The 13766-nt window shown below is 37.8% G+C and overlaps 3 protein-coding genes and 1 pseudogene across 3 annotated transcripts in view; 1 reads left to right on the top strand and 3 right to left on the bottom strand.

Moving 5' to 3' along the window:
• LOC144634482 (echinoderm microtubule-associated protein-like 6) overlaps positions 1-3968 on the bottom strand; it is a 40071-nt gene extending 36103 nt beyond the window's left edge. The window contains exons 1-2 of the mRNA XM_078493438.1: positions 3700-3968; positions 1210-1369 (exon numbers count right to left, since the gene is read on the bottom strand). Coding sequence (XP_078349564.1) covers positions 1210-1369; positions 3700-3896 — 357 coding nt within the window. The 5' untranslated portion in view covers positions 3897-3968. The remainder of the gene's footprint in view (positions 1-1209; positions 1370-3699) is intronic.
• The window catches only part of LOC144634485 (radial spoke head protein 6 homolog A-like), a 99930-nt gene that overhangs the window by 25754 nt on the left and 60410 nt on the right, over positions 1-13766 (top strand). The gene's annotated exons all lie outside the window — the stretch shown is intronic.
• On the bottom strand, positions 6582-7491 carry LOC144634771 (coadhesin pseudogene; annotated as a pseudogene).
• Positions 8368-12104, bottom strand: LOC144634471 (uncharacterized). The gene is made up of 2 exons (XM_078493423.1): positions 11879-12104; positions 8368-10704 (listed from the first exon to the last, which is right to left on the bottom strand). Exon 2 carries the CDS (start codon positions 10654-10656, stop codon positions 9073-9075), a length of 1584 nt encoding a protein of 527 aa, XP_078349549.1. The 5' UTR covers positions 10657-10704; positions 11879-12104; the 3' UTR covers positions 8368-9072.

Here is a 13766-nt window from a genome sequence, read left to right as displayed (position 1 = left end):
AAATTGCAAAATATGTAGTCTTCTCTTACTTTGAAAACCATCAGGCCAAATTACTTACTAGCCTTTTTTTGTCTTTTCTGGTTTAGCATCTTCTTGTATTCTTAGTATTTGCGATTCAGAAACGCAGGCGAAACGCGAGTTTACGCCGGCCATTTTGTTTTAGTTTGGATCAAGCATTATTCACTCCGTAGGGAGTGAATAATGCTCATTAGCCCGAGATAGCGAACCAATCAGATTGCTTGAAACACCAAGATCACTGAGTGTGTATATACTAATGTAAATTGTACAAGTACATGTACATGGTCGGAAAACTTAAAGGATGAGTTTTCATACTGACTGTCATCGACCAAAATGCTGAGAAAATGCATCCTGCAGGGTAGAAGAAGACTGTAATACCACAACTCCAAGATGAAAATTATCAAAATACCACATGAAAAATTGGCCGATAACACAACACTGCAAACCCAAATGTCCACCTCATATTAGATTAACCAAGATGCATGATTAAAAGCTCAGACATCTAGCTGTCAAGTTAGCATATCTTCCCATCTGCCTTGACTTCAGAAACATTACTTTTAATAGTTTGTGTTACTTTTAACTAATGCGTTCAAAAAGTGCTTAGTAGTTCTTGAGAAACAGAGAGACGTTTCGGAAAAACCCCTTCATCAGTCTACTTTAGTTAGCATTCCTTTAGCCAAACTAAATCTTGAGTTAGCAATAAATGGAAACTCAATTTTTCGTTTACTTTAAACCTGACGTTGATAATTTCTCAAAGTAGAATATCGACAATTTGCATAGTATGTGAATTGTCCAGAACCTAATTAGAGCAGTTTTCACTTGAGTGTTGAAAGTAAATTGCCCTTGCTTTGGTTTTGAATTACTACGGTCAGTGATTGGCTTTAAAATCTCGCGCCACTTTCTCAGCCAATAGACTCAAAACCATCCTGACTCCCTCGCGCACATTTTCCCCCGCTGGCTACTGATTTGCTTCGAGTTTTGATTGGTTCACTGGATTGTCTGTGTCTTTTGTGATTGGCCAAAGTAATTACATTGGTTTTGGTTTTACGACACTCAATGAAAACTGCTCTATTAGGTTTAATAAGTAAGTTTAATTAGTTTAATACACTGTAAGTATAATCATTAGATTGTTAACATAATCTGGTTCAACAACAAAAAAATGTTGAAGATAATATTGTATGTTTCACTTACTGTCCCAGTATTGTTGAATGCTAAACAGGTCACTCCCCTTTGATGGGCGTCCTTCAGAATAGACACTGTCTGACATGTTCTTGAATCCCAGACACAAATGTATGGGTCCTTTCCGACTTGCCCTGTAGCCACCAATTGTCTCTCTGGGTGTAATGCTAAACTGTTAACAAACAACATGATTAGTTGCCGGTATATAAACAAACACTACCAATAGTAGTGTGTTAATCATGAGTAAACAGATATTTGTCACACATTGAGTTCTTTTCGGCTCAAGATGCATCTAAGATTTGACTTGAAAAATTGACTTTAATTTATAGTTACATGCAGTTTTAAAGGAGCTCTGTCACGGATTTTAACAGATTTTTGAACGGCAAAAATTTAGATTTCTGTGGTTGGAAACCTAAAAATAATACTCCATTTTTATTAAAAATTGCTATTAATATTAAAGCGATGAAACTGTTAACAAGCATTTTTGGCTGCAGATGGCTAGGATGGAAATAGATTGCAATTGAAAAATTATGGCTAAACTTTTCAAAGTTGTTTCCGCGTGTCATAAAAAATGGATAATATGGCAAAGTTTGATTATTATTAACAAATCAAAGCTGTATCTTCCTTAGATGTTCAAAGACGTTTTTCATGGGTAAAGTTGCTTACCACTAATTTCAGAACAGTTTAGACCATAAATCTGCAAAATTCTCGTGATGTAGCTCCTTTAATAGCTTAACAGTTAGCGTAAAGGTTAGTTTCCAGGAATGAAGTTGGTTTTAGGGTTAAAATTTTGGTAATTCATAGGGTTAATTCATAGGGTTAATTAACTTTTATTAGTTTTTGGTTAAGGTCTGCTTCAGTCTTCAGTCTTTTGCAGCTTATACTTTATACTACTGGTATCTTTACAGGTGATTAAAAAACCAGGAATAATTTGGACTGGGCTGTGGGCAGCCTGCTTTTAGTTAAACCCCTTTTAAAAGATGTTGAAAAACAACATAAATGCTGGAAATATCTCACCAGACAAGAACGAGTCTACTACAATGTACATTTTTGGGGGTGGGTTTAACTAGTACCCCAGTTTTTACTTTTCTATATTTTATATATAGCTTTTGGAGGCATCTTTAGATTTTAAACTTGTTAAATTTTTAGCTTATTTTGTATTTGAAAAAAAAAAAAAAATAATTTTTAAAAAAAAAATTAATTTTAACTTTTTTAATTTTTACTTAGATTTAATGTGATCTTGTAAAAAGAATCCTATGATGCATTTTTTAAGCAGTCAATTTTTTTCCAAAGAGTCATTTAAAAATCATTTAAAATGTTTCAAAAACAATACAGTACCATGCTGGGGTTTTTTTAAGCAATATACAGCCAAGACATGTAGTATCGAATGTAGTAAGCATTCAGTTATTGACTCTCTGGAAAAATCTTTAAATTGGCTTTATTAGGTAGTTGAAAAAGAGCATGGTATTTTTTTTGAAAAAGTAAAAGATATTAATGTGCCCACATACATTATGACTACATCTGCAGACACAACATTTTTTTAATTTAAAATTATTTCAACATGTGACTAAATCTTTTTGCAATTATTTTTCACATTTCTCTCTAACTGTATAAAATATTTAGGCTACACAATCTATTAAGAAAATCAAGACAGTTGCTTAATATGTAACTGACTGATTCAAAAACATTTCCACTGACAGCATAAAAGTCAGACGTGAGGAACAGATTTACATAAACGCTTTGAATTATAAATTTGTCTGGTGAAAGAGTTAATATCAAACTTTTATTGATTTTTGTGAATATTCAAAATATGGGTGTGACTACTACATATTGACCATATTCAATCTAAATGGAAAAAATATCTTCAGCACTAAAAAAATATCGGCCCTTGAATACCTTGGGAATATTATTGTTTTCCTGTTAGAGTAAAAAAAATAGCTGGTCCTTGAAAGAAAATTATTTTCAAACGAGCAATTTTCACGTCAAGAACTACTTTAAATACATGTATATTTCCACGAAATTGACTACCGAAAGGTAAATTGCGGATTTCAGCTGCATGTACAACAAAGTCTATTCAAAACATACAATGCAATGATACTCGACATGCAGATGTTAAAAATCAAATGGAATCGAATGAATATTCGCTTATTTGCTTCATTAATCAAGCAAGAACAAGTTGTACCAGAGATTAAACTCTTGTCAAATTGACAAGCACCTTTTTCTCAAAGAAACTAGTGTCTAAAATTAAAATCACCTTTATAACAAAACAATTTAAAGGGAGGTGCAACTCGACACGGATCTTGTACATTGCTTCGATTCCATATTTTTAGAAGCAAAATAGTATTCAATGGGTTTGCACGGCAACCACAGTCAACATACACACACACAAATTGTTGATCGTTTTTTCGGTGTCTGCAAATATTCCAAGTAAATACGGGTTTTATCACCTCTTGTAACAAAAATAACTCTCAGCATTCCCTCAGACAATCAAAGAGTACAAACCTTATAATGTCATCGTTATGTCCAAGAAAGAATCGCTGCGAGTTTTCCCTCGTGTTGTAAACCACTCCGACTCCAGCCACAAAATACACGATTTCTTTTGTGCCTGTGTAATAAAGATTGTTCCTGCATTGATGTCCCCGGTAGCCATAGACCCATTCTAGCTTTAGCGAGGACGTTGGTGCCGTTCTATCAGTCATTTTACAAACCAGCGCCAAAGCATGACATTCGTTCACAACCAAACAACCCGCCAAAACATCACTCCGGACATCCTTCTCGCGTTACGGTCTCCTTTCGAGAACACGGAACTAACGAGCGATTTGATTGGTTAATTCAAATCTTAAAAATAATTTGATTGGATGTTTATTAGTGACTTACAGCTATCGTGACTTCAGTCACTCGACAAGAAAAGACTAGAGGTTTTCAGTTTTCAAGGGTTTTCTAATAAATTTTTAAAATTCAAGTAAATTTAAAAAAAATTAATGGAAGCGGAAGGGCTTACAGCGTACCAAAGCACTAAAAATGTGCCCTCTAGCAAAAAATCATTTTGGAGACTACTGCAGACTTCTGATCTAGCAAGACTTACTGGTTTTGCACGAGAAAAAAAAGAAGCCAGTCCTGGAAACCGACTGTTCTCGAGTTTTTTTTATGCTAGGCAAGGAAAGCTCTCTAATATTTTTATCAGTATGATGATTATTAAGTTCAAGGTAATTCTTATGCTCTGTTATCCTTTTTTCTGACTGAGTAACAAAAAAATATTTTTCTTATTTAGACTTGAACCATCTTACTTGGGTGAGATGGGAGGGGGAGGGGCATGACAAAGACCCCAACATGTAACTCGACTCAGATTTCTATCATGAACTGCATTGCTCCTACATTTCATATGCTTGCCAGTGGAAGATAAAATTATAACAATCGTTTTTCTCCAGCATCATAAACAACAAAGAGAATAGGCTGGGAGTTGCGGGGTTGGGTATATATATATACATTTTCCCTTCTAAAATAAAATTCACACTACCAAATTCCTTGATTAGAATTTCATAGAAAGAGCATATGCTACTTGGTTTCTTCTGTATCTACAAAATACCATCTCTGTCCATAAAAAAAAAAATTTACCCATTTTGGCCAGCCCTAAAGAGCATTTATGACTTTACTAACGATAAAATATTTTTATGTGAATAACATACTTCATTAGTGCATAAAAAACTTGGGACATTTTGCAGCTTGCTACCCAATTAATGTTTTGCTTCCGTGCTCAACTGTATTGTTATGCAAAATAAATGAAGATTAGCCCTAGGATTAAGGGCAAGAGGCAAGTGAAATCTAGATATTACCAAAAATACCAGATGCTTTGGGAGATTGAAGTTGGAGTGCTGAAGCAAAAACAAAAGCCATTTTGAAAGAATTTGTAGTAAGCATTAACCAGAGCCTGTAATATAGGGGTAGGGATTTTTGAAAGATCATCTCTGTAAATCATGTATAAAATGATCTCAAATGGGGTAGGAATAAAGATCAAATGGCTGTACAGCCCCATCACAAAGTACAGACCTCCCCATGTTAAATTACACATTAACATTCTATTTTATTATTAACAGCAGTGTACAAGTTAGTGCCTGGTAGACATGATTTATGCCTAAAAAATTTAATGGGTTCCTTTTGAGCTTGTACATTTTGGTTGTCACCATTTTAAGTGTATGATGACCAAAAATATTTTCATTTTAATTAGCAACAAAACATCATTCCGAGTTCTTCCTGTAGAAATAGAACGTAACACAGGGTCCTAACATGGATATATTAAATCCACTCTAGTATAGCATTGAATTCACACTGACAGAGCAGTTTTCACTTGAGTGTTGAAAGTAATTCTTGTTGCAGTGGTTTTGCATTACTACGCTCAGAGATTGGCTTTAAAATCTCGCGCCACTTTCTCTGCCAATCAGAAGTAAAACTTAAACCAATCGTGGCACGCTTGCGCACGTTTTCCCGCGCTTTGTGCCGGCTAAGTGTAATTGCTACGAGTTTTGATTTGTTCACTGGATTGTCTGTGTACTTTGTGATTGGCTAGAGTGATAACTTTGGTTTAGGTTTTACGACACTCAATTGAAAACTGCTCTATACAGGAAATAACATTATATATGCAATTTATGTTAGAATACCTTACAAAAATTTTACAGGAGGCTGTTTAATAAATAGCAGTTCAAGACCCATACCTATGAAAACAGGGTCTGCCCTAAGAAAAGTTTTTTCCCCATAACTTATGCAATTCCAACCTGTAATCAGCCAAATTATTGCTACTTATAATCACTTAGGAATTACAAACAAGCTACCATATAAATATTACGTCACCTTCACTGGGTAGAAAGTTATTAATATGCACAAAAGATTGCATCAAGCAAAAATGACATTCAAGTCTACGCCGTTTTAGAGGATTCTCTTTTTGTAGTCCAAATCAGAACTTTTAGAACAGTTTCTCTTCTTTTGAAACCAAAAAGGTATTTTTAGCAAATAATTTGTAAACTATTTTTTTGCTCTACTTCTGTTTTCAAAGATAATAATAAAAATGTTCATGGTTTTTGTATACCCACTACAATATAATGACCCAAGTGGCCCAGTAGTGGTGGCATTTCTTCTATAAAATTAAATAAGTATCAGCGATAGATTGCATCTATGTGTCAATATACATATCAATTCAAGACTCACAACTTTGACAGTGAACAAGGACAATAAAAAATTTGGTTTTTTTTTCCCCCTTTTAATTAATTTTAAGAAAAAAAAAAAAAAAAAAAAAAAAAAAAAAAACCAAAAAAAAAAAAAAAAAAAAAAAAAAAACCCCAAATCCCAAAACGAAAATTATCTTTCCAAAAGAAAAAAATACTACACTGGAGCAATTCAAATTCCTATTACAAACACTTTATATAAAGCTCAAAACCCTTTATGCAGCAGCTGGTGGACAAGGGTCTGTGTTACATTCCTTTGTCTCTTCCAGAGGTCCTTCGCAGTCTTTGCCTCCATTCGACGGAGCCGGGTTCGAACAAGTTCGATTCCTCGCCTGTACACCCGAGCCGCAGGACTTACTACAGCTTCCAAACTCAGACCAATCTGCAAACCCGCCGTCAACCGGGCAGGGTTCCGTGTTGCACTCTTCGACTTGATCAACAGGCCCTTCACAGTTCTTCCCTCCGTGAGCTGGCGATGGGTTTGAACAAGCTCTCGTTCTTTTCTTGATACCGGATCCGCAAGTTTTATCGCAATCTCCAAAACTTCCCCATTCGGAGAAGCCGCCGTTTATTGGACAAGGCTTAATGTTGCAAGGCTGCGTATCTTCTGCGGGACCTTCGCAGGGTTTGCCTTCAAATTGTGGCGGCGGATTCGTGCAGGTTCGGGTTCGTTTCTTGACGCCGTCGTTTCCGCAAGTTTTGCTACATTCGCCGAATTCACTCCAGTCCGTAAATCCTCCGTCTATGGGACATTCTTTGATTTTACACTTTTCCTCTTCCTGCGGTTGTCCAAGGTTTTGTTGAAGGCAAGTTTTACCGAATCTTCCATGTAAAGGACTTGTGCACGTTCTGGTTCTTATGCGGATTCCTTCGCCGCATTCACTTGAACAAGCTCCCCACTCAGACCACAGCGTGTATCCTCCATTTAATGAAGCCCTCTTGACGATGAAGAATAACGGAATGGCTGCACAGCAGACTACAGCTACAAACATAGGCAATTTTGACCGACCTAACGCCATGCCTCAAATAAAATTTACAAACTTATTCAGCGAGTCGTTAGTGACGCCGACGACGCCGAGTTGTCAAAACTTTATCGTGAGCCTGCAGGCACCAACGTCATCGTACTCGCAGGAGAAGGAAACTACTTTATGTACCCTGTCTGAAATTTGTCGTATCTGTACTTGGGGCTCGCTTCGCACATGATTTTCGCCTTCTACTCTTTATACTTGTAATGATCTGAGAAAATAGAAACGCTGTAAACAGTCAAAGCCAGGAATGTCAGGACTTGTTTGAAGTTCTTAGGATTTTAGGATGAGAAGAACTTACACCGCGCGCGTTAGCCAGTGGCTGACTCTTAGGTACTCAGGAGGGGGGAGGCAAGATGGAGAGGGTTGACTGCTGGTGTGCCCGGGGGGGGGGGGGCACTTCCTATAAATGGGCTAATGGGGATGTGCCGCTGGATGGGGTCGCATTTTCACGACTGGACTGACTATAATGGGGTCGCCATTTCAAGCATTTTTTATAGGGTGACTAGAATAGGGTCTCACTTTTCCGGGATTTTGAGAGTACGAAAATCTGGCAAGTTGTGATTTATGAACGGAAATATTCGCCGAAAAAAATGTTACCGTATTTATTGCTGTTGTTCAATATTTGACAAACAGCTCCCAGAAAGTGACTAAGTTGGGGTCGTAAAAATTAAATTTACCCAAAAGTGACTAAGATGGGGACTATAATTGGCCATAGAATAAGACTATAATGGGATAGGGGTTCTGAGAGGCCAGCGGCACATACCCAACAAAAATTTCCCTAAGTACCCCCCCCCCCGGGCTGGTGTATCATTTTTCCGTCAATAGGGGTGGGTGATTTTTTCAGCAAAAGGAGTGTGGGAAACCCGGGCTTCTAACCTAAATCCGCCAGCAACCACGAGACCGTAATGTCAGAAAATCCACTATAATTATTTTTCTGCCCAAGTATAAAAAAATCTTTATTAACCACTCCCGAGTCACTATTATACCCTATATTCACAAATTGACCTAACTATTTAACTACAGAAATAAGAATGATATATATGTTTTGATAGACATGATTTTGATAAAAATGTATAACATTTGTATAACATTTGAAATGACATTGTGGTTGACCTAGCATACGTCACGTACTAACCTGACTGACGAAACTAACCTAACGAAAATTTATACAGGCTCGGACCAAAGGTACCAACAAAAATTAAAGTAATTTGAATGAGAATATATTTTGAGTCCTGTATTTAGAACAGTTTTAGCTACCCTGATTGTGTTGACTGCAAAAGGGCATTTTGCTGTTTTTTTCTCATTTTAAAAGTATAAACATGGTACATTATACACTGTTTGTATGCGTTTCATAATATTGCTTTGCAATTATTAGTTTTACGCGAATTGGCTTAGCCGTGCACGAAAAAAAAACGCGTCTACACGTTTCCAAGTACTCTTGTGTTTCAAAAATTTAAAATTAGTAATCATCTTTCTCTAGGTCTCTTCAGTTTAAAGGCTTTAAAAATTGCGGAAATTAAAATTTTACCAAAAGAGTTTTTCGACATCTGATTCTCATTTAATGATTGTCTTTTCACCATGTTTGTACTTTTTTGAAAAGAGTGGGGGAAAAACCGTGAACTGGTCTATTCTTATTCTTCTAGAATGCTCTTGCATATAACATCCCAGGAAAACTTGGCCACTGCGACAGACCTCAGCTGGGTGGACACCTCACGCTGCTTGGTGTGATCACAGAAGCCGTTAGGATACAGAAAATTCAGAGCTTTCTCCACCTTACTGGGTAACTGCTCCACCAAATACGCACCATCTGCCACGCCATGTACGCCACCGGGACGTATCCCCACGCGCATTATACTTCCTAACTCGGGGTCAATCTCCTGGACGGTGTTTATAACATCTGAGATTCCTGTATGGTCATGACACAAGGGCAAGACGCCGGCGGACATGGCTTCTACTGAGACCATACCAAAGGACTCGAGGGCTTTGGATAGCATGACGCTAATGCTGCACAGTGAAAGTATCTCTTTCAACTGCGGGTGCTCCAGTAGGCCGGTCATCATAACTCTTCCTGCAGGAATCTTGCGGAAATACTTCTCCGCTTCTTGTGGAAGGTCCACGAAGTTCCCTGCTTCTGCAAACGCCTTAAATGCTTCAAAATTGCCCTGAATCATCGCTGCTAACATCCCCTCCAAGTGCTCACGGTTGCCTCCATATCCGATCAGTAGCAGCCGCGCCCTGGGAAAACGCTCGACGATGGTCGCAAATGCCATTAACAATTCACCGACTCCTTTGGTTTCTTGGAATTTGCCAAAAAAGCAAATAATAGCTTCGTCTTCTTCCACTGGGATCCAGCGCTCACAGAGGTCTGCATCCGCGGCTCGAAGCTCATAGGACTCAACAACTCTCCCCAGCGCCTTGTTTAGGTCACGCGTTGCGTGATCCGGAAGCTTAATGTTCTCAGCTCGCCTACCGCCCGGCTTTCTCTTAATAAACTCCTTCACGCTCTCCAAAAACGCCTCTTGCCTTTCGCTGATAGATCTACCGAACTGGAACACTTCAGGATCCATTCCCGGGGGAATAATGACGGTCTTTTTCAGCAGCCCCATCTCTTCTTTTTCCGCCTCAAATGTTTCTTGTACGAAGCTCGCCATGTACTTTGCCCCCACGATGAGCTTGCGACAGTTCTTGATGCCTTCCAAAGCGTAGCGTCTCAGCTCATGACGATTTTTGACGCAAAAGATAATGGAACTGCCGTGTATTTTCACATCGTAAGGAATCCCGGTGCCTTCCGTGGCGCGTTTCGTTATCACTGGACTCAGGATCGCATGATTCGCGAGAATTCGATCGACACCTTGAGCGATCACCTTCTTCAATGCATCTGCCGTTCCCTTGATATTTGCTTCGATCTCGTCCAGAGTACAGTTCACCATGGTCTTTACTTCATATCCTTCATACTGATCGTACCAGTAGACCAGCAGCAGCCCATTGATGTCCGGTACCACCACTCGAATGGTACCGGCTTTGGGGGCGGAAGACGGAATCTTGTCGTTTCCAACTATGTACTCGTCGACAAAATCGAGGCGATCGGCGAAGGGATCCTGACAGAGTACTGTCACTGCATGGCCCTGACGCTTCCAAGATTTCGCAATGTTAGCTGTGTAGACATTGGAGCCTGTGCCACCCAGTAAATATCCATGTACTAACACCAAATGCATTTCCACTTCGGTACCGGCTTGGCGGAAGCTTCTGAATGATTGCGTGACCTAGGTGCAGAATCGAAAATGAAATTGACACGCTTAAGAAAATTTGATATTTACATTTCTAGGGTTATGCTTGATCAAGGAACTTCATTTTTATAATACCCTTAATAGCGTACTTTTCATAGCCGTAGGCTTAAAGTACTTTAAATACCTCTCAGCCATTTTTCCAAGGAAAACAAGCTAGAAAATATCAATTTACAAGAACACCTTTAGGCACGTGAATAAAATTTGCAAATATTAAAAGAACAGACAACGCCAGCTGAAACGTTTCACACTGTGAAGCTGTCTGTAAAGTTGTGGCTTAATTCTGAATATTTTAACATTTTATATTACTAACTGCATGAATATACTGAGTCATTAAGAATGCGCTTTCCAAAGCCAGAAGTTGGTGATGTGTTTGTTAGAGATTTTGGCCATATATTTTTAATGTATTTCTGCATGACTGCGGGCAAATCCAAATTTGCATATGTTCAGATTCCCAATTGTACAATTTTATTTCTACAGGAAACCTTACCTTTTTGCACGCGAAAAGGTGAATCTATTAATGCAGGGGCTCGTGGCGATTTTATAAATAAGCGTAGATCGATCAATTATTTCTTAATTTTGTAAGGCTACATTTTCGCACGCATGCGCTTCACTTTCATGAAACAAATTAGACGACACAACAGAAGATATAAACTTGTTAGAAACCCCTTTTTACTCCCATACAAACTCTGTATTTTTACATTCTCGTAAGCGGACATTCCCGTAAGCGGCCGCGGACACTTTCCGAGATTACGACTTAGACTTTTTCTTAAGAAAATAATATAGAAAACCCCTGTATCTTGTATTAATCAATTAACTTCACATCGCCGTTCGTCACAATGATTTTACTGTAATTACAGTACCATATTTCAGTGTTTGTTTTGTCGTCATCCACGTCCGGTTACATTTTGAAACACCACTAACATGCATATTCTAATACCATTATGTTAGCTGGGCAAGCTTCCGTAAGCGGCCATCTATCCCCTACACCTCTAGTGGCCGCTTACAAGAACCATTCTCGTAAGCGGCCAGCTCCAGTTGCGGACACTTTTTTCGCGTCTCGAGGGTGTCCGCTTATGAGAGCTGAGAGCTTTGACTGTACTCATTTTCGACCCCAGGCTGTGTTGTTCAAAGGATCGATATCGTTACCCACCAGATATAAGGAATATAAGCTCTTGACTAGAGTGGAGTGGCTATTGTAGCTGGCTTCATCCACCCTGAGGGTTCGTCTCTTTGCTTATGCTTCCGGCTTGTGCTTTACTTTAAATCGAGAACTCTGGGATATAGAGAATACGCGAAGATTGCTTTGTACAACATTGAAGACGAGCACGGCAAATATTTCTCAAAACAAACCGTTGTCAAACGAATCAAAATTTACTGAGTTTGAATAGACCTCTTTAGCTACGTAATGAAAATGAATTTGATTTGCATGAAAATGAACATGAAGGTGAAACTCATTTTCATTTGAATGGTTTCGCACGTAGCCTCGTTTCTAACGGAGACGAAAGGTAACTCGGAAATGGCCTATTTGTTTGAATTTGAAAGAAATAATTCTCAAGGGTAGCATCAAGTGGTCTACCCATTGTAGATAACAAACAAACGACAACTACATTCAAATGAAAACGGACTGAAAAGAAACCATTCTCATAAGTAACTGTGCAAATTAAATGGCCTACAGTAAAATTGACGTTAACCTCTGGTCTACCTTTTTCTGTGGCGATCGGTAGACTAAATTTTACTACAGTAAAATGGGTCTAAAATGTATGGGACGGAACCCAGATATAACGATATTTGATAAAACGATATTCTCGATATAACGATGAGAATTTAGCGGACCGAACGTAAAATCCTCCCGATATAACGATATTATCACTACACCGTCACATTTTATTTGCAAAACATCGAATTAATCGATTCATCTCTAACGTTTCTAAAAACAGCTTTGAACGATGATATACAAAAATGATACTGTGTTCTAAGCCTTGTTATCAAAATTATTTTCTTTATCCTCCTCTAATAGGCAGTAAAAATTACTTGTTAGGTTAACCCCGATATGACGATATTCTCGGTTATTTTACATCATACCGGGAGTTTCAAAATAACGATTCTTCGATATAACGATATTATTTTACTGCTCCCTTGACATATCGTTATATCGGGGTTCCACTGTAGAATGATTCATCCGATCTAAGTTTTAAAAAACGCTAAATTTTCGGTGTTTTCCTTCTCTCTCTGGTCTATCATCAAAATGCAAGTTTTTAAAGTGCACCTAACCCCCGAAACAATACTTTCAAAATTGATTGTACATGAGTTAGAGAGTTGAATGGTTAAATATTTTTTCATCTCAATTCAATGTTGCGTTTTTAAGCTATAAAAGGTTTATTTTTCCAATATGTTAATCAGTATGACGTCTACCCAGGCTTTTAAAGCATACTTGTTTTGCTTATATCATTATTTACTCGCCATAACCAGACACCAAATTTACAATAAAAATTGTGGAAATTGCGAGTATTATGATAATGCTTTTTAGATACTGTTTGTGTGAACCAGTCAAAATCTGTATATTGAATGAAGACTGGGTAGACGTCATACTCATTAACATATTGGAAAAATAAACCTTCATAACTTAAAAACGCAACATTGAGATGAAGAAATATTTAACCATTCAACTCTCTAACTCATGTACAATCAATTTTGAATGTATTGTTTCGGGGGTTAGGTGCACTTTAAACCGTAAGCTTTTTATCTTCCTTATTTTACGACAGGACTCTCCTGTTTACAACCCTTTCTTTTTAAAAGCCAACAGTTAGTTAAAAAACACATTGTTCTAGTGTTATAAATATTGAAGTTTTTTTTTTTTACCGGCCAATTTGTGCGCAATTTTTTTGTTGTTATTCGTTTTGCGGAAGTTTTCCTCTCCAATGATGAATTAAATATCGTTTTACAAATGGTGGTTTATCTTGCACAAGGAAGTAGTTTTCGATGGATTCAGAAAATTGTATCAGTTTCCTAGAAGTTGTTCCGCGAGTTTATCATTTTTA

The sequence above is a fragment of the Oculina patagonica genome, chromosome 13 (genome assembly GCF_052425735.1).
Source record: "Oculina patagonica isolate OP01 chromosome 13, crgOcupat, whole genome shotgun sequence".
Lineage (NCBI taxonomy): Eukaryota > Metazoa > Cnidaria > Anthozoa > Scleractinia > Oculinidae > Oculina > Oculina patagonica.
This window is presented reverse-complemented; position numbering and strand designations above follow the sequence as displayed.